Genomic DNA, 26,604 nt, shown 5'->3' with positions numbered 1-26,604 from the left:
CACTAAATAAACTTCAGTTAGTGCTAAATACGGCTGCTAGAATCCTGACTAGAACCAAAAAATTTGATCATATTACTCCAGTGTTAGCCTCCCTACACTGGCTTCCTGTTAAGGCAAGGGCTGATTTCAAGGTTTTACTGCTAACCTACAAAGCATTACATGGGCTTGCTCCTACCTATCTTTCCGATTTGGTCCTGCCGTACATACCTACACGTACGCTACGGTCACAAGACGCAGGCCTCCTAATTGTCCCTAGAATTTCTAAGCAAACGGCTGGAGGTAGGGCTTTCTCCTATAGAGCTCCATTTTTATGGAATGGTCTGCCTACCAATGTGAGAGACGCAGACTCAGTCTCAACCTTTAAGTCTTTACTGAAGACTTATCTCTTCAGTAGGTCCTATGATTAAGTATAGTCTGGCCCAGGAGTGTGAAGGTGAACGGAAAGGCTGGAGCAACGAACCGCCCTTGCTGTCTCTGCCTTGCCGGTTCCCCTCTTTCCACTGGGATTCTCTGCCTCTAACCCTTTTACAGAGGCTGAGTCACTGGCCTACTGGTGTTCTTCCATGCCGTCCATGGGAGGGGTGCGTCACTTGAGTGGGTTGAGTCACTGACGTGGTCTTCCTGTCTGGGTTGGCGCCCCCCCCCCCCCCCCCCCCTTGGGTTGTGCCATGGCGGAGATCGTTGTGGGCTATACTCGGCCTTGTCTTAGGACGGTAAGTTGGTGGTTGGAGACATCCCTCTAGTGGTGTGGGGGCTGTGCTTTGGCAAAGTGGGTGGGGTTATATCCTGCCTGTTTGGCCCTGTCCGGGGGTATCATCGGATGGGGCCACAGTGTCTTCTGATCCCTCCTGTCTCAGCCTCCAGTATTTATGCTGCAGTAGTTTATGTGTCGGGGGGCTAGGGTCAGTCTGTTACATCTGGAGTATTTCTCTTGTCTTATCCGGTGTCCTGTGTGTATTTAAATATGCTCTCTCTAATTCTCTCTTTCTCTCTTTCTGTCTTTCTCTCGGAGGACCTGAGCCCTAGGACCATGCCTCAGGACTACCTGGTATGATGACTCCTTGCTGTCCCCAGTCCACCTGGCCGTGCTGCTGCTCCAGTTTCAACTGTTCTGCCTGCGGCTATGGAACCCTGACCTGTTCACCGGACGTGCTTGTTGCACCCTCGACAACTACTATGATTATTATTATTTGACCATGCTGGTCATTTATGAACATTTTAACATTTTGACCATGTTCTGTTTTAATATCCACCCTGCACAGCCAGAAGAGGACTGGCCACCCCTCATAGCCTGGTTCCTCTCTAGGTTTCTTCCTAGGTTTTTGGCCTTTCTAGGGAGTTTTTCCTAGGGAGTTTTTCCTAGCCACCGTGCTTCTTTCACATGCTTTGCTTGCTGTTTGGGGTTTTAGGCTGGGTTTCTGTACAGCACTTTGAGAATATCAGCTGATGTACGAAGGGCTATATAAAAATAAATTTGATTTGATTTGATTTGTCCTTTAGTAGTGGTTTCTTTGCAGCAATTCAACCATGAAGGCCTTATTCATACAGTCTCCTCTGAACAGTTGATGTCGATGTGTCTATTACTTTGTAAAGCATTTATTTGGGCTGGAATTTGAGGCTGGTAACTCTAATGAACTTATCCTCTGCAGCAGAGGTAACTGGGTCTTCCTTTCCTGTGGCGGTCCTCATGAGAGCCAGTTTCATCATAGTGCTTTATGGTTTTTGCGACTGCACTTGAAGAAACTTGAAAAGTTCTTGAAATGATCCTGATTGACTGACCTTCATGTTTTAAAGTAATGATGGACTGTCATTTCTCTTTGCTTATTTGAGGGTTCTTGCCATAATATGGACACACCTGCTAATTGAAATGCATTCCAGGTGAGTACCTCATGAAGCTGTTTTAGGGAATGCCAAGAGTGTGCAAAGCTGTCATCAAGGCAAAGGGTGGCTACTTTGAAGAATCTCAAATATATTTTGATTTGTTTAATACTTTTTTTTGGTTACAACATGATTCCATATGTGTTATTTCATAGTTTTGATGTCTTCACTATTATTCTACAATGTAGAAAATAGTAAAAATAAAGAACCCTTCTGGTATAGACATTATGGACAGTAAGTGGATATAATATGTGTTATATCTGAAGAATAAATGAATATAGATCCATAGTGTTAGTGGTGTAAACACTGCAGATGTATCTAGTTAAATCTCACTGTACACAGTAGCTATCTGCTGAGGCTGCAGAATGAACAGGATCCTGAATCTGAGGGGACTTAGGGCTGCATCCCAAATGGCACCCTATTCACTTTATAGTGCACTGCTTTTGACCATGCCCATATAGAGCTCTGGTCAAAAGAAGTGCACTATATCGGGGATAGGCTGTCATTTGGATCGCAGCCCTGACTATTTTGGTACCCCGGCCATGTTCAGGCACTAAAGTTATCGGCTCTCAAACGTGTCCTGTGTGTCAATGACATTGGCTTCACAGTGAGCATAGTCTAGTACAAGCTGTTTGGTGCTCATCGTAGGACAAGACACTGAAGTCAAGCCTGCCCAGGTTCAACCAGAGTGTGCCCCAAAATGGGCTCAAAGTAGTGCACTACATAGGGAATAGGGTGTTATTTGGGAGGCATACTCATAGACAAAGACAGTAATAAATGTCTGGAAGGTACTTTCATCCTCCTTATAGAGCCACTGTTGGGAGGATATTTTCACAGAGTAAGCAGATAGAATCTTTTATAGCCAATTGGTAATTACACTGTCCTGTAAATCAACCTCCATAGATGAATTAGACTTTCTAATATGTGGTGTGAAAGAGGTTGGGAGTATTAGTGACCCATGACAATCACTACATACAAGCGTTAAATCCAAGCGCTACTCCTTTTGTTGATACAACAACAAATCAATATTTTAGCACATAAAATGTTATTAACCGCTGTTACTAATATCATCAATAATGTTTTACAGTTTTAGAATTAAGACACCAGTGCTTCTTCGACTTGCATAGATGAAAGTACTAGGATAACAGAGCAGAGCTCCCTGGCCATGACAATAAGCTGAACAAGTAGAACAACACCCTTGACAGTGCTCATACACTGGCAACAGACACTTGTCCCAATGGTGGATCATGTCACCTCCAAGTTGGCAGACTGGCATCATTATATGGATCATATGGATAATCTCTTGAAAAGGTCATTGGCCAGTAGGAATTGGAAAGGTTATTGGTCATTAGGAATTGGAAAGGTCATTGGCCAGTAGGAATTGGAAAGGTCATTGGCCAGTAGGAATTGGAAAGGTCATTGGCCAGTAGGAATTGGAAAGGTTATTGGCCAGTAGGAATTGGAAAGGTCATTGGCCAGTAGGAATTGGAAAGGTCATTGGCCAGTAGGAATTGGAAAGGTTATTGGCCAGTAGGAATTGGAAAGGTCATTGGCCAGTAGGAATTGGAAAGGTCATTGGCCAGTAGGAATTGGAAAGGTTATTGGCCAGTAGGAATTGGAAAGGTCATTGGCCAGTAGGAATTGGAAAGTGTATTGGCCAGTAGGAATTGGAAAGGTCATTGGCCAGTAGGAATTGGAAAGGTTATTGGCCAGTAGGAATTGGAAAGGTCATTGGCCAGTAGGAATTGGAAAGGTCATTGGCCAGTAGGAATTGGAAAGGTTATTGGCCAGTAGGAATTGGAAAGGTCATTGGCCAGTAGGAATTGGAAAGGTCATTGGCCAGTAGGAATTGGAAAGGTCATTGGCCAGTAGGAATTGGAAAGGTTATTGGTCATTAGGAATTGAAAAGGTTATTGGCTACAGATCAAAGGCAAGCCACAGTACTAGAATAAGTAGAACAAGCTTGCTCATTTAAGTCAATGACGCCATTTTGAGTGCACCCATGACTTTACCAGTCAAAAAGCCATGGTCAGAGGTTCCAAGACCGTTCTATTCATTCTACTTCTATGAGGCAAGGCCCTGCAGGACAAAATAAATAGACCCTCCATCTGGTTCTCTTCTGTCAGCAGCTCTATGTGCACATCATGAGACCACATCAACTTAACAATCAGTAATTATCATGTGTGAGGGACTATTGAACTGTTCAGACAGTGAGTAACTGTTACAGTAGCGTTTCCCAAACTCGATGCTCGGGACTCCAAGGGGTGCACGTTTTGGTTTTTGCCCAAACACTATAAACCTGATTGAAATGATCAAAGCTTTTAGTTGATTATTTGAATAAGCTGTGTAGTGCTTAGGAAAGACACTAAACCCCGGTGACCCGAGGACTGAGTTTGGGGAAGCCCTGTGTTACAGTGGTAACAAGTTAAAATGGCGTGTCCAATTCCTTCAGTTCCAACAGGTACTTGCTAAGTGCCTTCTCAGAGGCCCAGCACCCTACAGCCATGGAGCCCTTCAGGAGCCACTTAAGCAGTCCCACAGTGGCCCCTGGAGAGACAAGGGGAGCCAGAGTCTTGACCCCCACCCTGGGGGCCACCATTTGTGGCAGGCTGAGGGCCACACTGCCCAGGGCCCCGACAGCGTTTCCCGCAAACAGACACACAGTGAGCGAGCAGGAGATGGCAGACAACGCCAGACAGCGTGACATCAGCATCAACTCGTCCGCTGACAGCCAATCGCAGAGCACCGGGAGGAGAGCTGAGCCAATAAGGAGGATGTTGGCTGTGGTGCGGTCTTCACTGAGCCACAGGAAGCCGAAGGAGACCAGCGGTGGAGCCAGGACCTCGCCGGCCCACTCCAGGTCCCCCTGTACAGAGGTCAGGTATGGGCTGAAGGAGAGAGGCAGGGTGCAGAGGCCTGATGAGAGACCAAGCAGGAAGAAACCCACCGCTGGAGCTCTGTGGTCCTACAAGAGAAAGAGGGAGATGAGGGAACAGTTAGGGTGAGGAGAAAGAGAGTCATGACAATAATCAGTGACAAAGGGGTGAAGAATGGTTTAATGGTCCACAAGAGTTACACTCAAGTGAACACCAATATATCCCAAAATTACCTTGAAGAGCTGATATGCTGTGCACAGGGCAGAGACTGACAGTGTGACGTTGGAACATGCTGTGATCAACTCTGCCATTGGTCTTGACTCAAATCCAAAGCTACAGTTGGAGGATCACACTGTTCATTTGATATGAAGAGACTGAGTGGGATTTGTGAAAGAGAAGAAGTTTCCACATATCTGCAAGTAAACTGTTGAATACCATATCAAAGTTGAGAAAACACTGTTGAAAGTAAGCTAGTATACTTGTCTTGCACCGTAGCTATGTGTACATTGTTAACATTCTAAACAGCTATGTTTCAGGTTAGTAGCCACGTTTATACTGACCAAGGTCAAGATTGAAACTAATATGTGAGCTGAAAAATATCGGTTAACGTTCACCCTTACCTGTCTCTGTTCCGCTTGTTTGAACACGTGAGACAAGCAGTACCAGGATGTGGGCGTTCCCAGAGCTTAAACAACTGCGCATGCTCGGCGCGATCTTCCAACAAATTCGAAAAATATGGCGGCGCTGTTGACAACAGTAACAGAGCAGTGGATACGACAGAAGCTACATCTAAATCACCATTGCCTTGGTAATGTATTTGACACTTAACTTAAAGCTTGTAAGTTGGTAGCCTAGATGTATGATTAGTTTGATTTAAACCTAGTTTAAACTTCCATTAATAGCTAACTAATGCACAGAGACTATGCTTAATGCTAACGTTAGCTCGCCTGCTAGGCTAGCTGGCAAAACAGTGCTTTGAATTTGTCTGGCCACAGGTAGCTATCTAGCGAAAGATGGCCAGCGTTACCGTGGGTCTACAACTATCCAACTACTCTAACTTTGATTGCTGGCTACTAACATTCATGACCACTTTACAGCGGATGTGAGATCACTGAGCCTCCCAGGCTCATACAAGGAGAAAATCAGACATCTGGGAATCTCACTAAAGAACTTTGTCCGTTTGAAAACCCTGAACCTCTCCTGTAATGCACTCATCTCTGTCGAGGTGAGACGTCTCTCAACAGATAAAGGTGTATACAGTACATGGTGAAATGGTGACTGAAGTCTGAATGTGTAGATCTGTTTACGTCCACAATGGTACTCAATTACATATTATTCCCTATATAGTGCACTACTTTTAACCAGTGCTCTGGGCAAAAGTAGTTCACTATGTAGGGAATATGGCACAATTTGGGACATGCACTGAATATGTAAGTCACATTTGTTTGGGTGGGTAAAATTTGTGGAACGTTCCAACAGGACTCTGGTTTCCAACAAACAACTCATACAAAGTAACATGATCAATTCACCTATCTAACTAGCTGCCGAATAGGCATCAACCTACCACTTAGCGTATTCTTGATGTTTGTCCATAGGCTACCAGTGAGGACAGACATTTTTCAGAATAAATGTGGTGAGTGAAAAACTTAATGAAATAGCCCACTCCCTACCAGGTATCTTATTCTGCCGCTATACAACTTTATATGCGTTGTTTGTTGGCAACCTTGTTATTTACAACGTTTTTGGAACAGATTGCTGTTGGAACGTTCCACAAATTATACCCACCTCTATTTGTTTCTTTCTATGTTTGTTCATCTATAGGGGGTCCAACACTTGAAGAGGCTGGAGAGGCTGAACTTGTACTACAACAGCATTCCCTCCCTTCAGGAGGTCAAAGTGCTCTGCCTGCTGACTGCTCTGAGAGAGCTGGACCTGAGGCTCAACCCTCTGGCTAAAACAGATCCACACTACCGCCTGTACTTGGTGCACGCACTGTCCAACCTTCGCAAGCTTGGTACCTATAGCTACCATATTTTCATTTTGGGTCCGATTGGCTGTCCAATGACTTTGCTGTTCGATAGTTCTTCTTACCAATCTGACATTTGATGTTTGTTTTATATTGTTTTTTCCTGCAGATGACTGTCCAGTCAGGGACAGTGAGAGAAAAGCTTCAATCATGCATTTCTCCTCAGACTCTGTGCTCGGACCCCAACAGACGAGCTCCTCGGAGACAGACATCACTGACCAGAGGTACTGTACTCTACAGTATTAGACATCACTGACCAGAGGTACTGTACTCTACAGTATTAGACATCACTGACCAGAGGTACTGTACTCTACAGTATTAGACATCACTGACCAGAGGTACTGTACTCTACAGTATTAGACATCACTGACCAGGGGTACTGTACTCTACAGTATTAGACATCACTGACCAGAGGTACTGTACTCTACAGTATTAGACATCACTGACCAGAGGTAGTGTACTCTACAGTATTAGACATCACTGACCAGAGGTACTGTACTCTACAGTATTAGACATCACTGACCAGAGGTACTGTACTCTACAGTATTAGACATCACTGACCAGAGGTACTGTACTCTACAGTATTAGACATCACTGACCAGAGGTACTGTACTCTACAGTATTAGACATCACTGACCAGAGGTACTGTACTCTACAGTATTAGACATCACTGACCAGAGGTACTGTACTCTACAGTATTAGACATCACTGACCAGAGGTACTGTACTCTACAGTATTAGACATCACTGACCAGAGGTACTGTACTCTACAGTATTAGACATCACTGACCAGAGGTACTGTACTCTACAGTATTAGACATCACTGACCAGAGGTACTGTACTCTACAGTATTAGACATCACTGACCAGAGGTACTGTACTCTACAGTATTAGACATCACTGACCAGGGGTACTGTACTCTACAGTATTAGACATCACTGACCAGAGGTACTGTTCTCTACAGTATTAGACATCACTGACCAGAGGTACTGTACTCTACAGTATTAGACATCACTGACCAGAGGTACTGTTCTCTACAGTATTAGACATCACTGACCAGAGGTACTGTACTCTACAGTATTAGACATCACTGACCAGAGGTACTGTACTCTACAGTATTAGACATCACTGACCAGAGGTACTGTACTCTACAGTATTAGACATCACTGACCAGAGGTACTGTACTCTACAGTATTAGACATCACTGACCAGAGGTACTGTACTCTACAGTATTAGACATCACTGACCAGAGGTACTGTACTCTACAGTATTAGACATCACTGACCAGAGGTACTGTACTCTACAGTATTAGACATCACTGACCAGAGGTACTGTACTCTACAGTATTAGACATCACTGACCAGAGGTACTGTACTCTACAGTATTAGACATCACTGACCAGAGGTACTGTACTCTACAGTATTAGACATCACTGACCAGAGGTACTGTACTCTACAGTATTAGACATCACTGACCAGAGGTACTGTACTCTACAGTATTAGACATCACTGACCAGAGGTACTGTACTCTACAGTATTAGACATCACTGACCAGAGGTACTGTACTCTACAGTATTAGACATCACTGACCAGAGGTACTGTACTCTACAGTATTAGACATCACTGACCAGAGGTACTGTTCTCTACAGTATTAGACATCACTGACCAGAGGTACTGTACTCTACAGTATTAGACATCACTGACCAGAGGTACTGTACTCTACAGTATTAATACAGCAGATTGCTAATGTCAGGAGGTCTTGTTTGCACACCAAGGTCTCTTGTCTGTATTAGATATTGATTTGTATTATTAGAAAACACCCGGAATGACAAACTTCAGATTTCATTCATTAAGTAAGCTGTTCTTTATGTGGCATTGTTTCCAATAGTGTGTACAGTGTAATAACGGTCACGTTACATTGCTATAGATTGTATTATACTCTATTCTTCTAGTAGTGCTATGTTATGATGTAATGTGTGTTTGATTGGTGTGTTCCAGGAGCAGTAAGCCGAGGATGGCCTCAGTAAATCGCCTGGCCAAGAAGCTCTCTGTCCTGGATGACAACGATGACATAGTGTTGAACCTTGTCGCTAAGAGCAACTGGGACCAAAGTGAACCTCTGTTCCTTACTGGTTCTTTCCACAAGGAGCCAGAGTCCCAGCTCTATCATCAGATCAAAGATGAGTGTGAGTTTATGTTGTTTGATCACAGAATAGTACTATTAGAGCGAGATGTACACCATGACTGTTAATGTAGGGACAGTCCACCAGGGGGAGACAAATGTTGTTAGTTTTCCCTAGGAACATGGGGATTTTGCTCATTTATGGCAAGATTTCAGAGATTTACCCTTAATTGATTTCATTCAGTACTTGATGAATTGTATGTTTAACTAGTTACATTTACTGTCAACCTTTTTTCAAGTGAGCAAACAAGCCTTCAGTTTAAAATGGGGATCTTTTATTTTCATTATGATCAGCTTGTCATTCCCAGTCCAATGGTCTACGTTTAAGAGAAGGATCTCGAAGGAAAGGTTCTTCCTCCTCGTTGAAAACGTCAGAGGGGCCGAGGGTAACCTTTAACCCCCGTGTAGAGAAACACAGCGGGACTAGCTCTGGACGGGAGGAGCGAGAGAAACTCCCCAAACACCTGAGAGTCACAGCCAAGGGCCACTTCACCCCTCACCCTGGTGAGGTGACACTCTGAATATCCTCTCTGTCACCGCTGTCACACAAATCAGGTTGCATGAATGGCCTAATACAACATTCTGAGTGTTTTGCACTGGCTTCATCCTCCTTTAGATCAAGTTGACCAGCATAAGTCTTCCTTAGTGAAGATCCGGCCCCCCAGTCCAAGAAGTCCCTGTCCCAGTAGGTCTGATGCCACCAACCCCATCCTGCACCCTCCCAGACTGTCCTACCATAACACCCAGCAGACAGCAGGGGGCTCCACCTCACCACAGAAACATGCCAAGCTTCAGAAGGTGAGACGTTTCAGAGAGAAAACCCACCTATCCCTACCGTACCATTCATTCACCCTAGAGAAAACCCACCTATCCCTACCGTACCATTCATTCACCCTAGAGAAAACCCACCTATCCCTACCGTACCATTCATTCACCCTAGAGAAAACCCACCTATCCCTACCGTACCATTCATCCACCCTAGAGAAAACCCACCTATCCCTACCGTACCATTCATTCACCCTAGAGAAAACCCACCTATCCCTACCGTACCATTCATCCACCCTAGAGAAAACCCACCTATCCCTACCGTACCATTCACCCTAGAGAAAACCCACCTATCCCTACCGTACCATTCACCCTAGAGAAAACCCACCTATCCCTACCGTACCATTCATCCACCCTAGAGAAAACCCACCTATCCCTACCGTACCATTCATTCACCCTAGAGAAAACCCACCTATCCCTACCGTACCATTCATCCACCCTAGAGAATACCCACCTATTCCTACCGTACCATTCATCCACCCTAGAGAATACCCACCTATCCCTACCGTACCATTCATCCACCCTAGAGAAAACCCACCTATCCCTACCGTACCATTCATCCACCCTAGAGAAAACCCACCTATCCCTACCGTACCATTCATTCACCCTAGAGAAAACCCACCTATCCCTACCGTACCATTCATCCACCCTAGAGAAAACCCACCTATCCCTACCGTACCATTCATCCACCCTAGAGAAAACCCACCTATCCCTACCGTACCATTCATTCACCCTAGAGAAAACCCACCTATCCCTACCGTACCATTCATTCACCCTAGAGAATACCCACCTATCCCTACCGTACCATTCATCCACCTAGAGAAAACCCACCTATCCCTACCGTACCATTCATTCACCCTAGAGAAAACCCACCTATCCCTACCGTACCATTCATTCACCCTAGAGAAAACCCACCTATCCCTACCGTACCATTCATTCACCCTAGAGAAAACCCACCTATCCCTACCGTACCATTCATTCACCCTAGAGAAAACCCACCTATCCCTACCGTACCATTCATTCACCCTAGAGAAAACCCACCTATCCCTACCGTACCATTCATCCACCCTAGAGAAAACCCACCTATCCCTACCGTACCATTCATTCACCCTAGAGAAAACCCACCTATCCCTACCGTACCATTCATCCACCCTAGAGAAAACCCACCTATCCCTACCGTACCATTCATCCACCCTAGAGAAAACCCACCTATCCCTACCGTACCATTCATCCACCCTAGAGAATACCCACCTATCCCTACCGTACCATTCATCCACCCTAGAGAAAACCCACCTATCCCTACCGTACCATTCATTCATAGTAGAGAAAACCCACCTATCCCTACCGTACCATTCATTCACCCTAGAGAAAACCCACCTATCCCTACCGTACCATTCATCCACCCTAGAGAAAACCCACCTATCCCTACCGTACCATTCATTCACCCTAGAGAAAACCCACCTATCCCTACCGTACCATTCATCCACCCTAGAGAAAACCCACCTATCCCTACCGTACCATTCATCCACCCTAGAGAAAACCCACCTATCCCTACCGTACCATTCATCCACCCTAGAGAATACCCACCTATCCCTACCGTACCATTCATCCACCCTAGAGAAAACCCACCTATCCCTACCGTACCATTCATTCATAGTAGAGAAAACCCACCTATCCCTACCGTACCATTCATCCACCCTAGAGAAAACCCACCTATCCCTACCGTACCATTCATTCATCATAGATCCTACTGTTCATTATAACCAGTCTTTTGTAATCTGTCTCCTAGGGAAGCTATAGGAAACCAATGGAGATGCTGCTGAGCCTAGTGGACAAGCACTGGACAGGGGAGAGGCCACTGCACCATGACAACAACTTCCTCTGTGAGTATGAAACCCCATGTACTGTGTAGCTTACCTGCTTAATGGAGAATCAGGCCCTAATAGTATTTATCTGTCCTACCTCCAGCTCAGGCAGTCCAGATCCTGTCCATGATGGAACAAGACATCTCCAGTGGAGAAGCCGAGGTCAGGACGTTGAGAGGGAACGTTGAAGAGCTGAAGGAGCAGGCAGAGATACGAGACCAAGACCACAGGACAGAGACCCATAGACTAACTACACAGCTGGAGGAAGCACACATCTCTGTTGTAAGCTTCAGACTGTTCAAAGCAGCATCTTCAATGATATTACCTCATGTTTGAAATGGCATGAGACCCTGACTCCACAAAGAGTTAAGAAGAAATGGATGGATGGAATTATCTTCAATGTCTTGATTGATTGATTGATTGATTGATTGATTGATTGATTGCAGGACAGTTTGAATGAGCAGCTGAGGATACTGCTGGAGGATAACGTCTCTCTACAGAAGCAGATGATCAGATTAGAAAAACAATATCTCAACTCTATGATGAAAAGTTCACCAAACACTGAGATATGTGGTGAGTGAAAAAGCAGCAGCTTTTTGATATTCCTGGTCAGTGGTCACTATACTGGGCAGAATCTGACCGCGACGCAGAGCACATGTAACCGTGACGCAGAGCACGTGTAACATAGAGCACGTGTAACATAGAGCACGTGTAACCGTGACGCAGAGCACGTGTAACATAGAGCACATGTAACATAGAGCACGTGTAACCGCGACGCAGAGCACGTGTAACATAGAGCACGTGTAACCGTGACATAGAGCACGTGTAACATAGAGCACGTGTAACCGCGACGCAGAGCACATGTAACATAGAGCACGTGTAACCGTGACATAGAGCACGTGTAACATAGAGCACATGTAACCGCGACGCAGAGCACATGTAACATAGAGCACGTGTAACCGTGACGCAGAGCACGTGTAACATAGAGCACGTGTAACCGCGACGCAGAGCACATGTAACATAGAGCACGTGTAACATAGAGCACGTGTAACCGTGACGCAGAGCACGTGTAACATAGAGCACGTGTAACATAGAGCACGTGTAACCGCGACGCAGAGCACGTGTAACATAGAGCACGTGTAACCGTGACATAGAGCACGTGTAACATAGAGCACGTGTAACCGCGACGCAGAGCACGTGTAACATAGAGCACGTGTAACCGCTGACGCAGAGCACGTGTAACATAGAGCACGTGTAACCGCGACGCAGAGCACGTGTAACATAGAGCACGTGTAACATAGAGCACGTGTAACCGCGACGCAGAGCACGTGTAACCGCGACGCAGAGCACGTGTAACCGCGACGCAGAGCACGTGTAACATAGAGCACGTGTAACCGCGACATAGAGCACGTGTAACATAGAGCACGTGTAACCGCGACGCAGAGCACGTGTAACATAGAGCATGTGTAACATAGAGCACGTGTAACCGTGACGCAGAGCACGTGTAACATAGAGCACGTGTAACCGCGACGCAGAGCACGTGTAACATAGAGCACGTGTAACCGCGACGCAGAGCACGTGTAACATAGAGCATGTGTAACATAGAGCACGTGTAACCGCGACGCAGAGCACGTGTAACCCCGACGCGGAGCACGTGTAACATAGAGCACGTGTAACCGTGACGCGGAGCACGTGTAACATAGAGAACTTGTAACCGTGACATAGAGCACGGGTAACCGTGACATAGAGCACGTGTAACATAGAGCACGTGTAACCGTGACATAGAGCACGTGTAACATAGAGCACGTGTAACCGTGACATAGAGCACGTGTAACATAGAGCACGTGTAACCGTGACATAGAGCATGTGTAACATAGAGCACGTGTAACCGTGACATAGAGCACGTGTAACATAGAGCACGTGTAACATAGAGCACGTGTAACCGTGACAGAGCACGTGTAACATAGAGCACGTGTAACCGTGACATAGAGCACGTGTAACATAGAGCACGTGTAACATAGAGCACATGTAACCGTGACAGAGCACGTGTGACATAGAGCACGTGTAACCGTGATATAGAGCACGGGTAACCGTGACATAGAGCACGTGTAACATAGAGCGCGTGTAACCGTGACATAGAGCACGTGTAACATAGAGCACGTGTAACATAGAGCACGTGGAACTGTGACATAGAGCACGTGGAACCGTGACATAGAGCACGTGTAACATAGAGCACGTGGAACCGTGACATAGAGCACGTGTAACATAGAGCACGTGGAACCGTGACATAGAGCACGTCTAAGAGTAATGCAAGATGTTCCATAAATCTCTTAAGATTCGTACAAAAGTTAAACGTGCATATCTCAAGGTGGTGTTCACCACTTGACGGATTGGATTTGATTTCAGTCTGTTGTTGTTATATCCGTTGATGTTGCAAGTCAATGTGCATTTGTATTGCTGCAGAGTTAGCATCATATGCTAACTGTGGCCCATGTGGATCTGTATTGCTGCTAGCTTCATGTGCTAACTAACTGTGGTCCATGTGTCTCTCCAGAGAAGCAGGCAGAGGTGGATGAGCTGAGGAAGAAGGTATCAGAGCTGAGGGAGAAGGTCGAGGAGGGGGAGAGAGTCAAGGAGCTGGCAGATATGCTGCAGGAGAACCATAGGTAAGCACTACACTATGTCCAGTACCACCTGGCGCTAAGATACTACACTATGTCCAGTACCACCTGGTACCTAGACACTACACTATGTCCAGTACCACCTGGTGCTAAGATACTACACTATGTCCAGTACCACCTGGTGCTAAGATACTACACTATGTCCAGTACCACCTGGAGCTAAGATACTACACTATGTCCAGTACCACCTGGTGCCTAGACACTACACTATGTCCAGTACCACCTGGCGCCAAGATACTACACTATGTCCAGTACCACCTGGCGCCAAGATACTACACTATGTCCAGTACCACCTGGCGCCAAGATACTACACTATGTCCAGTACCACCTGGCGCCAAGATACTACACTATGTCCAGTACCACCTGGCGCCAAGATACTACACTATGTCCAGTACCACCTGGCGCCAAGATACTACACTATGTCCAGTACCACCTGGCGCCAAGATACTACACTATGTCCAGTACCACCTGGCGCCAAGATACTACACTATGTCCAGTACCACCTGGCGCCAAGATACTACACTATGTCCAGTACCACCTGGCGCCAAGATACTACACTATGTCCAGTACCACCTGGCGCCAAGATACTACACTATGTCCAGTACCACCTGGCGCCAAGATACTACACTATGTCCAGTACCACCTGGCGCCAAGATACTACACTATGTCCAGTACCACCTGGCGCCAAGATACTACACTATGTCCAGTACCACCTGGCGCTAAGAAAAGCATTCAACTACTCTAGGGACAATAAAGGTCCTTGACTTGGGATAATAGAAATCTTAACACTAAAAGCAACCTAATGAGATATTCATTATAGGAGATGCCAGATTATATGTTCTAATATAAAGATAAAAGACCATACCCAATGGGTGAAGAAAGTGCTTGTTAGTGTTTGTGTGATTAAATGGTGTTGTGTTTGTGCTTCAGGTCACTGGTTGCAACTAATGAGCGTTTGCTGAGTGAATTGGAGGGGACTGGGAGACGGCTCTGAGGAGCTACAAGTCACAACAACTAGAGAGAACTGGAGGAGACTGGGAGACGGCTCTGAGGAGCTACAAGTCACAACTACAACAACTAGAGAGAACTGGAGGAGACTGGGAGACGGCTCTGAGGAGCTACAAGTCACAACAACTAGAGAGAACTGGAGGAGACTGGGAGACGGCTCTGAGGAGCTACAAGTCACAACTACAACAACTAGAGAGAACTGGAGGAGACTGGGAGACGGCTCTGAGGAGCTACAAGTCACAACAACTAGAGAGAACTGGAGGAGACTGGGAGACGGCTCTGAGGAGCTACAAGTCACAACTACAACAACTAGAGAGAACTGGAGGAGACTGGGAGACGGCTCTGAGGAGCTACAAGTCACAACTACAACAACTAGAGAGAACTGGAGGAGACTGGGAGACGGCTCTGAGGAGCTACAAGTCACAACTACAACAACTAGAGAGAACTGGAGGAGACTGGGAGACGGCTCTGAGGAGCTACAAGTCACAACTACAACAACTAGAGAGAACTGGAGGAGACTGGGAGACGGCTCTGAGGAGCTACAAGTCACAACTACAACAACTAGAGAGAACTGGAGGAGACTGGGAGACGGCTCTGAGGAGCTACAAGTCACAACTACAACAACTAGAGAGAACTGGAGGAGACTGGGAGACGGCTCTGAGGAGCTACAAGTCACAACAACTAGAGAGAACTGGAGGAGACTGGGAGACGGCTCTGAGGAGCTACAAGTCACAACTACAACAACTAGAGAGAACTGGAGGAGACTGGGAGACGGCTCTGAGGAGCTACAAGTCACAACTACAACAACTAGAGAGAACTGGAGGAGACTGGGAGACGGCTCTGAGGAGCTACAAGTCACAACTACAACAACTAGAGAGAACTGGAGGAGACTGGGAGACGGCTCTGAGGAGCTACAAGTCACAACAACTAGAGAGAACTGGAGGAGACTGGGAGACGGCTCTGAGGAGCTACAAGTCACAACAACTAGAGAGAACTGGAGGAGACTGGGAGACGGCTCTGAGGAGCTACAAGTCTACAACAACTAGAGAGAACTGGAGGAGACTGGGAGACGGCTCTGAGGAGCTACAAGTCACAACTACAACAACTAGAGAGAACTGGAGGAGACTGGGAGACGGCTCTGAGGAGCTACAAGTCACAACAACTAGAGAGAACTGGAGGAGACTGGGAGACGGCTCTGAGGAGCTACAAGTCACAACTACAACAACTAGAGAGAACTGGAGGAGACTGGGAGACGGCTCTGAGGAGCTACAAGTCACAACTACAACAACTAGAGAGAACTGGAGGAGACTGGGAGACGGCTCTGAGGAGCTACAAGTCACAACTACAACAACTAGAGAGAACTGGAGGAGACTGGGAGACGGCTCTGAGGAGCTACAAGTCACAACTACAACAACTAGAGAGAACTGGAGGAGACTGGGAGACGGCTCTGAGGAGCTACAAGTCACAACTACAACAACTAGAGAGAACTGGAGGAGACTGGGAGACGGCTCTGAGGAGCTACAAGTCACAACTACAACAACTAGAGAGAACTGGAGGAGACTGGGAGACGGCTCTGAGGAGCTACAAGTCACAACTACAACAACTAGAGAGAACTGGAGGAGACTGGGAGACGGCTCTGAGGAGCTACAAGTCACAACTACAACAACTAGAGAGAACTGGAGGAGACTGGGAGACGGCTCTGAGGAGCTACAAGTCACAACTACAACAACTAGAGAGAACTGGAGGAGACTGGGAGACGGCTCTGAGGAGCTACAAGTCACAACTACAACAACTAGAGAGAACTGGAGGAGACTGGGAGACGGCTCTGAGGAGCTACAAGTCACAACAACTAGAGAGAACTGGAGGAGACTGGGAGACGGCTCTGAGGAGCTACAAGTCACAACTACAACAACTAGAGAGAACTGGAGGAGACTGGGAGACGGCTCTGAGGAGCTACAAGTCACAACAACTAGAGAGAACTGGAGGAGACTGGGAGACGGCTCTGAGGAGCTACAAGTCACAACTACAACAACTAGAGAGAACTGGAGGAGACTGGGAGACGGCTCTGAGGAGCTACAAGTCACAACTCACAACTACAACAACTAGAGAGAACTGGAGGAGACTGGGAGACGGCTCTGAGGAGCTACAAGTCACAACTACAACAACTAGAGAGAACTGGAGGAGACTGGGAGACGGCTCTGAGGAGCTACAAGTCACAACTACAACAACTAGAGAGAACTGGAGGAGACTGGGAGACGGCTCTGAGGAGCTACAAGTCACAACTACAACAACTAGAGAGAACTGGAGGAGACTGGGAGACGGCTCTGAGGAGCTACAAGTCACAACTACAACAACTAGAGAGAACTGGAGGAGACTGGGAGACGGCTCTGAGGAGCTACAAGTCACAACTACAACAACTAGAGAGAACTGGAGGAGACTGGGAGACGGCTCTGAGGAGCTACAAGTCACAACTACAACAACTAGAGAGAACTGGAGGAGACTGGGAGACGGCTCTGAGGAGCTACAAGTCACAACTACAACAACTAGAGAGAACTGGAGGAGACTGGGAGACGGCTCTGAGGAGCTACAAGTCACAACTACAACAACTAGAGAGAACTGGAGGAGACTGGGAGACGGCTCTGAGGAGCTACAAGTCACAACTACAACAACTAGAGAGAACTGGAGGAGACTGGGAGACGGCTCTGAGGAGCTACAAGTCACAACTACAACAACTAGCAGGCCCACAACTACAATACCAGGGCCACGTTCAGTAGGTAAACGTTATAGAACATTGCAGATAGAAATGTCATGAATAGAGCCAATGTTTGTTCTGCATTTCTATCTGAACGTTCCAGAACGTTGTCCTACTGAACAAGCACCAGCACCAGATTCTCTCATCTTAGCTCTATATACACTGCTGCCAGCATTTACACTGTTCTTCTGATGCTCCGGGATTAATGTTGAGCATGTAAACTTGTCTCTAACTCTGATCTCATTTTTTACTTCTGTGTATCGTCATGCTTTTACTGTGTCCACTATCCACACCTTTACAATGTTCCTTACTGACTGTATCCACACCTTTACACTTTTCCTTACTGACTGTATCCACACCTTTACACTGTTCCTTACTGACTGTATCCACACCTTTACAATGTTCCTTACTGACTGTATCCACACCTTTACACTGTTCCTTACTGACTGTATCCACACCTTTACAATGTTCCTTACTGACTGTATCCACACCTTTACAATGTTCCTTACTGACTGTATCCACACCTTTACACTGTTCCTTACTGACTGTATCCACACCTTTACACTGTTCCTTACTGACTGTATCCACACCTTTACAATGTTCCTTACTGACTGTATCCACACCTTTACAATGTTCCTTACTGACTGTATCCACACCTTTACAATGTTCCTTACTGACTGTATCCACACCTTTACACTGTTCCTTACTGACTGTATCCACACCTTTACAATGTTCCTTACTGACTGTATCCACACCTTTACAATGTTCCTTACTGACTGTATCCACACCTTTACACTGTTCCTTACTGACTGTATCCACACCTTTACACTTTTCCTTACTGACTGTATCCACACCTTTACACTTTTCCTTACTGACTGTATCCACACCTTTACAATGTTCCTTACTGACTGTATCCACACCTTTACACTTTTCCTTACTGACTGTATCCACACCTTTACAGTGCACATTGAATCTCAATATTTATGACTCTAGACATGTTGAAATGATAAAGTATTTATTGTGTTTAAGCTGTTTCTGCCTCTGTGTTTATGGAAACTGAAGTGGGGAAATGGCTTCTTCACTAAACACAATGCTGCTTGAGGTCAGTTCTAGCAAGTAAAGCCTGTCTTGGTAGAACATATTGTGGGGATAATATATTATTTTAACATATTTATGAGGAGAGAACAGGCATGGTGTTCATCACAAATGGCACCCTATTCCCTATGTAGTTGGGATAAAACAATTTCTTTCCAGAATCAGTGGCTAGATGAGGCCTCCCCCAGCCAGATCTGTAGCCTGGTTTTGAGGTCCGTTTTCTTCTCTCCATCTGCTTATCACGGCCGTGGTGGAATGGATGTTTCTAGATTACATCTGCACCGTGGCCTTATTTCTGCCTCAGGGTTCAAACACACATACACTTAAACAAGCTCCGTATGAATGTAGCTTGTCAGTCATACTGGCATGGGGATCTTGAATTGTGGTTATTGTGCCCTTTATGGTCCTGAACTTCTGGCAAGGAAAAAAAACTAATAATAATACAAAATGTAAGGAAGGATTCTGTCCAGATGGGATGTAGTAACATACAACCGATCCTCTCAATAAGTCATCAGATCAAAAGAGGAGGCAACTGATCCTCTCAATAAGTCATCAGATCAAAGAGGAGGCAACTGACCTCTCAATAAGTCATCAGATCAGTAGGAGACAACTGATCCTCTCAATAAGTCATCAGATCAGTAGGAGACAACTGATCCTCTTAATAAGTAATCAGATCAGTAGAGGAGACAACTGATCCTCTCAATAAGTAATCAGATCAGTAGGAGACAACTGATCCTCTCAATAAGTCATCAGATCAGTAGGAGGTAACTGATCCGCTCAATAAGTAATCAGATCAAAAGAGGAGGCAACTGATCCTCTCAATAAGTAATCAGATCAGTAGGAGACAACTGATCCTCTCAATAAGTAATCAGATCAAAAGAGGAGGCAACTGATCCTCTCAATAAGTCATCAGATCAGTAGGAGACAACTGATCCTCTTAATAAGTAATCAGATCAGTAGGAGACAACTGATCCTCTTAATAAGTAATCAGATCAGTAGAGGAGACAACTGATCCTCTCAATAAGTAATCAGATCAGTAGGAGACAACTGATCCTCTCAATAAGTCATCAGATCAGTAGGAGGTAACTGATCCTCTCAATAAGTCATCAGATCAGTAGGAGACAACTGATCCTCTTAATAAGTAATCAGATCAGTAGAGGAGACAACTGATCCTCTCAATAAGTAATCAGATCAGTAGGAGACAACTGATCCTCTCAATAAGTCATCAGATCAGTAGGAGGTAACTGATCCTCTCAATAAGTCATCAGATCAGTAGGAGACAACTGATCCTCTCAATAAGTAATCAGATCAGTAGGAGACAACTGATCCTCTCAATAAGTAATCAGATCAAAAGAGGAGACAACTGATCCTCTCAATAAGTAATCAGATCAAAAGAGGAGGCAACTGATCCTCTCAATAAGTCATCAGATCAGTAGGAGACAACTGATCCTCTTAATAAGTAATCAGATCAGTAGAGGAGACAACTGATCCTCTCAATAAGTCATCAGATCAGTAGAGGAGACAACTGATCCTCTCAATAAGTAATCAGATCAGTAGGAGACAACTGATCCTCTCAATAAGTAATCAGATCAGTAGGAGACAACTGATCCTCTCAATAAGTCATCAGATCAGTAGGAGACAACTGATCCTCTCAATAAGTCATCAGATCAGTAGAGGAGACAACTGATCCTCTCAATAAGTAATCAGATCAGTAGGAGACAACTGATCCTCAATAAGTAATCAGATTAGTAGGAGACAACTGATCCTCTCAATAAGTAATCAGATCAGTAGAGACAACTGATCCTCTCAATAAGTAATCAGATCAGTAGGAGACAACTGATCCTCTCAATAAGTCATCAGATCAGTAGGAGGTAACTGATCCTCTCAATAACTAATCAGATCAAAAGAGGAGGCAACTGATCCTCTCAATAAGTCATCAGAGCAGTAGGAGACAACTGATCCTCTCAATAAGTCATCAGATCAGTAGGAGACAACTGATCCTCTCAATAAGTAATCAGATCAGTAGAGGAGACAACTGATCCTCTCAATAAGTAATCAGATCAGTAGGAGACAACTGATCCTCTCAATAAGTAATCAGATCAGTAGGAGACAACTGATCCTCTCAATAAGTAATCAGATCAGTAGGAGACAACTGATCCTCTCAATAAGTAATCAGATCAGTAGGAGACAACTGATCCTCTCAATAAGTAATCAGATCAGTAGGAGACAACTGATCCTCTCAATAAGTAATCAGATCAGTAGGAGACAACTGATCCTCTCAATAAGTAATCAGATCAGTAGAGGAGACAACTGTTCCTCTCAATAAGTAATCAGATCAGTAGGAGACAACTGATCCTCTCAATAAGTAATCAGATCAGTAGGAGACAACTGATCCTCTCAATAAGTAATCAGATCAGTAGGGAGACAACTGATCCTCTCAATAAGTAATCAGATCAGTAGGAGACAACTGATCCTCTCAATAAGTAATCAGATCAGTAGGAGACAACTGATCCTCTCAATAAGTAATCAGATCAGTAGAGGAGACAACTGATCCTCTCAATAAGTAATCAGATCAGTAGGAGACAACTGATCCTCTTCAATAAGTAATCAGATCAGTAGGAGACAACTGATCCTCTCAATAAGTAATCAGATCAGTAGAGGAGACAACTGTTCCTCTCAATAAGTAATCAGATCAGTAGAGGAGACAACTGATCCTCTCAATAAGTAATCAGATCAGTAGGAGACAACTGATCCTCTCAATAAGTAATCAGATCAGTAGGAGGCAACTGATCCTCTCAATAAGTAATCAGATCAGTAGGAGACAACTGATCCTCTCAATAAGTAATCAGATCAGTAGAGGAGACAACTGTTCCTCTCAATAAGTAATCAGATCAGTAGGAGACAACTGTTCCTCTCAATAAGTAATCAGATCAGTAGAGGAAATTAGAAACACCAATGATTCTTCAGGATGGGGAGTTTTTATTTTCAACAATGCTACAAATCATGAACACACAGGTCTCGAGAACAATAACCAAAACACAAAGCATGCACCAGGTCACAATAATAGTACATGAACAAGTTATTTTTTTGAAAAAATAAAACAGTATTGCTTCTCCACATGAAAAGGTGCACAGTATTTGGCATTAAGAACACAAGACAAATCGCACTAAAGCGACTACGATTCCACAAGTTAACAGGTGTTGATCTCAATCAATGCATGAGTCTTATTGGTCAGCAGAGGCTAAGGTAGGGTGGCCAGTACGAAAGCAACAGTATGTCATTATGCTGGAAAAATACATGTCCTACAAAAGTCTACTTCTTTGTTCATCCCCTTCTCCTCATACAGTATGCCCATCAAATATTACAGTACTATATTACCCTGCCTTTTGTATTCCGTTGAAAGTGTGCCGTAGAAAGTGTCAGGATAACAGTGTTTCAACTAAAATAGTTTCTCTAAAACTTCTTCAAAGACAAGAGTTCAAGGGTCACAAACAATACTGATGAAGTCACTAGTCATATGTACCTAACTGTAGTATCTATGGCAGTCGTCTTTTTCATTTAGAATGGAAAACCTTCTAGTTTGATATGCATCCATTTGACACAATGCCTTTTGCTGGCATTTGATTTTGTAGCCTGGTGGAACCAGTCTGATCGCTAGCTCATCATTCTATTTCATAGTGAACGTAGTGATCAGGCTGGTTCATCATTCTATTTCATGGTTCTATTTCATAGTGAACGCAGCGATCAGGCTGGTTCATCATTCTATTTCATAGTTCTATTTCATAGTGAACGTAGTGATCAGGCTGGTTCATCATTCTATTTCATAGTGAACGTAGTGATCAGGCTGGTTCATCATTCTATTTCATAGTGAACGTAGTGATCAGGCTGGTTCATCATTCTATTTCATGGTTCTATTTCATAGTGAACGCAGCGATCAGGCTGGTTCATCATTCTATTTCATGGTTCTATTTCATAGTGAACGTAGTGATCAGGCTGGTTCATCATTCTATTTCATAGTGAACGTAGTGATCAGGCTGGTTCATCATTCTATTTCATGGTTCTATTTCATAGTGAACGTAGTGATCAGGCTGGTTCATCATTCTATTTCATAGTGAACGTAGTGATCAGGCTGGTTCGATCATTCTATTTCATGGTTCTATTTCATAGTGAACGCAGCGATCAGGCTGGTTCATCATTCTATTTCATGGTTCTATTTCATAGTGAACGTAGTGATCAGGCTGGTTCATCATTCTATTTCATAGTGAACGCAGCGATCAGGCTGGTTCATCATTCTATTTCATGGTTCTATTTCATAGTGAACGCAGCGATCAGGCTGGTTCATCATTCTATTTCATGGTTCTATTTCATAGTGAAAGCAGCGATCAGGCTGGTTCATCATTCTATTTCATGGTTCTATTTCATAGTGAACGTAGTGATCAGGCTGGTTCATCATTCTATTTCATGGTTCTATTTCATAGTGAACGCAGCGAACAGGCTGGTTCATCATTCTATTTCATGGTTCTATTTCATAGTGAACGCAGCGATCAGGCTGGTTCATCATTCTATTTCATAGTGAAAGCAGCGATCAGGCTGGTTCCACCAAGCTATAGATTTTTCTACGGTCAATGATAATATTACCTGATAATGTCAGCCAACTCCTTGGCCACAAACGTCCCCTTTGATATTCTTAGTCTATACATAGTAATTTACAGGATCTCTATGGTCTCTGTACACTCACAATTTAACCACAACTTGGTCCTCTTGTCAAAGTGAAGTTGTTTTAGTTTTAATTCCATTGGTCTGACTACTCTGACAGAACGTAGCAGCAAAGCAAGTCACTATAACTGAGTCACTAACACAGCAGTTAAAATGAGACATCTGAAATATGTTGTCTGTTTCCTATTGTTAATGGTAAAGTAGTAGCATTCCATTACTTCATGCATAAGATACAGCAAGACAAGAAAAACAGAAACGCAGTCAGTGTCTTAAATGAAGCCATGCGGCCACATGTTTAGAAATATACACACTCTTACCACCAATATATTACAACTATAGAAATCTGATGGCAATATCATATCAGTTAAATATTGAAAAATACAAACCTGAACAACCCAGCTCACCTCTTAGTTTCAGAGCTCCAGCTAATACAGCCCACATAGTGTGAACAAACTATGGAGCGTTATCAAACCGGGGTGTGATTTAGATGAATGATTACAGATAATCATTTCAGGGTCATTTACCTATTATCTTATTTAATATGTTGGGTGTAAATAATTGATGAGGGTTTCAGAATGAACCACACAAGACGTGTCCTTAGGATATCAAATCATTCTAGCATTGTTCTTCTCCTTGTGTTGTAAATACATAAGGTACAGTACCGATATAACTTCACAGAACGTTTCTAAAAGCAAGATTCACAAGAAAGGGAAGTTAAGACTCATAGATAACAAACTTCATATCTGACAGTAGAATGAACAAAAATAAAATGTCATCATTCATATGATATACGTAGCTAAAGACAGGAAGACACAGAACTTCTACATATCCTGTTGAAGGTTTAGTTATTTTAAGAACAATTGAAGGCAAACTATGTAGTCGTCAATATGTGTAAACTATGATGAAGTATAAAGGAGGACAGACAGTCAGTAGATGAAGACTCATACAGCAGACTTCATTGACCAGAGGAAAGACAGAACGTTGATATTGAAGATGGTTTGATCAATATAACAACCTACCAGTATATCTACTTCACCAGTTTATGCCAATAAACATTCAATTAACTAAAAAGTATGAAATTAAGGATGTATTTCTTCAACTAAAAATGGGAAAAGAAGCTATGGCCTATCTAAAGCAAAGTGCAATCTTGTTAAATAATTTGGCGAACCCTTTCTTCCCTGTTATTTGTTTTTCTTGGCATGGTGTTATTCATAGTGCTTATAATACATATGTGAAGGCCCTATCATAATAAAGAGGTTTCAAAATATACAGAGCAAAACAGTTGGTTTCCCTTGTTGGTTGGTGGGCTCATTTTAACATTTGGCAGTAACTTGCTATCTGTTAGGAATGTACCAGCTGTAAAAATTGATGTAAACAGTTTTCCAGTTCTCACACATAACAAAAAAGAGAGGAACTCAAAACATCCCACTCGCAAAAAGAAAACAAGATGGGTGAGAAAATATGAAATCCTATCTTTTTGTTGTGCTTTCATGGAGTTCTTTCTTTATAAAATTATTATCCTAGTAGTTGGTCTTATGTTTCTGTTTGTTTCTTTCTTTCTACTTTCCTCACACTGGTTTGGCTCCAGGGGGCCCGGCTCTAGGGGGCCCAGCTCCAGGGGGCCCAGCTCCAGGCGGCCCGGTGGGCTTGGTGACTTTCTTCTCGTACGACCCGAGGTGTTTGTATCCTGCGACGTACCCCGATGTGTCCACCATGTCCACGCGACCTGCCTTCCCCTTCCCACGGCCACTCTCGTCAAAACGCTCCTTGTGTGACCCAGTGAACTTGGTCGTGTCCGTCAGACGAGACACGGTCGGAGAAGCCACCGCTCTCTGTGGACAGAAAGAAATTTGAGTTTGTTCTAAGAATACATCCCAAATAGCACCTTATGCACTACCCTATGGACTCTGGTCAAAAGTAGTGCACTACCCGATGGGCCCTGGTCAAAAGTAGTGCACTATAAAGGGATTAGGGTGCCATTTGGAACGTAACCCTGAGTCATACCCAGCAGTTGTTTCTATATACACATCACAGTGGTCACGAGCATCCTGTCCAGGGGCTGTACTGGTACATCAAGATGCCTCATGCTATAGGAACCCTATGGGACGTTCTGGCTTGGACAAGGTTTACTTACATTGGTCTGTAGCATACAGTGCATTCGGAAATTATTCAGACCCCTTGACTTTTTCCACATTTTGTTACGTTACAGGCTTATTACAAAATGGATAAAAACATGTTTTTCCCTCATCAACCTACACACAATACCCCATAATGACAAAGCAAAAACAGATTTTTGAAATATCACATTTACATAAGTGTTCAGACCCTCAGTACTTTGTTGAAGCACCTTTGGTAGTGATTACAGCCTCAAGTCTTCTCTGTATGACGCTACAAGCTTGGCATACCTGTATTTGGGGAGTTTCTCCCATTCTTCTCTGCAGATCTTCTCAAGCTCTGTCAGGTTGGATGGGGAGCGTTGCTGCACAGCTATTTTCAGGTCTTTCCAGAGATGTTCGATCGGGTTCAAGTCCGGGCTCTGGCTGGGCATTCAGAGACTTGTCCTGAAGCCACTCCTGCGTTGTCTTGGCTGTGTGCTTAGGGTCGTTGTCCTGTTGGAAGGTGAACATTCGCCCCAGTCTGAGGTCCTGAGCGCTCTGGAGCAGGTTTTCATCAAGGATCTCTCTGTACATCTTTCCCTCGATC

At 44.4% G+C, this 26,604-nt stretch overlaps 3 protein-coding genes across 5 annotated transcripts in view; 1 reads left to right on the top strand and 2 right to left on the bottom strand.

The window, feature by feature from the left end:
• Positions 1–1,968: 1,968 nt before the first annotated feature.
• On the bottom strand, positions 1,969–5,430 carry LOC145879594 (transmembrane protein 276). Of its 2 annotated transcripts, none has more exons than XM_082975877.1 (3): positions 5,375–5,430; positions 4,988–5,178; positions 1,969–4,843 (listed from the first exon to the last, which is right to left on the bottom strand). In XM_082975877.1, the coding sequence occupies exons 2-3, from the start codon at positions 5,063–5,065 to the stop codon at positions 4,304–4,306; spliced, it is 618 nt and encodes a 205-aa protein (XP_082832003.1). In that variant the 5' UTR covers positions 5,066–5,178; positions 5,375–5,430; the 3' UTR covers positions 1,969–4,303. The 2 variants fall into 2 exon arrangements, with proteins under 2 accessions (XP_082832003.1, XP_082832004.1); XM_082975878.1 differs by having other exon boundaries at positions 4,988–5,128.
• Positions 5,431–5,443: 13 nt separating this feature from the next.
• Positions 5,444–15,462, top strand: LOC106595451 (centrosomal protein of 72 kDa). Its single transcript, XM_082974954.1, has 12 exons — positions 5,444–5,562; positions 5,852–5,979; positions 6,576–6,768; positions 6,890–7,004; positions 8,776–8,963; positions 9,254–9,463; positions 9,576–9,921; positions 11,579–11,667; positions 11,753–11,931; positions 12,096–12,222; positions 14,204–14,315; positions 15,261–15,462. Exons 1-12 carry the CDS (start codon positions 5,490–5,492, stop codon positions 15,322–15,324), a joined length of 1,824 nt encoding a protein of 607 aa, XP_082831080.1. The 5' UTR covers positions 5,444–5,489; the 3' UTR covers positions 15,325–15,462.
• Positions 15,463–22,141: 6,679 nt separating this feature from the next.
• Positions 22,142–26,604, bottom strand: part of LOC106595469 (tubulin polymerization-promoting protein) — a 49,108-nt gene continuing 44,645 nt past the window's right edge. For both annotated transcript variants that reach the window (XM_045719228.2, XM_045719227.2), the window contains exon 5: positions 22,142–25,733. In XM_045719228.2, the coding sequence (XP_045575184.2) occupies positions 25,470–25,733 (264 nt within the window). In that variant the 3' untranslated portion in view covers positions 22,142–25,469. The remainder of the gene's footprint in view (positions 25,734–26,604) is intronic.

Source organism: Salmo salar, chromosome 05 (genome assembly GCF_965601325.2).
Source record: "Salmo salar chromosome 05, fSalSal1, whole genome shotgun sequence".
NCBI classification, from domain to species: domain Eukaryota; kingdom Metazoa; phylum Chordata; class Actinopteri; order Salmoniformes; family Salmonidae; genus Salmo; species Salmo salar.
The sequence above is the reverse complement of the archived record's forward strand: the minus strand, read 5'-3'. Positions and strand labels throughout refer to the sequence as shown.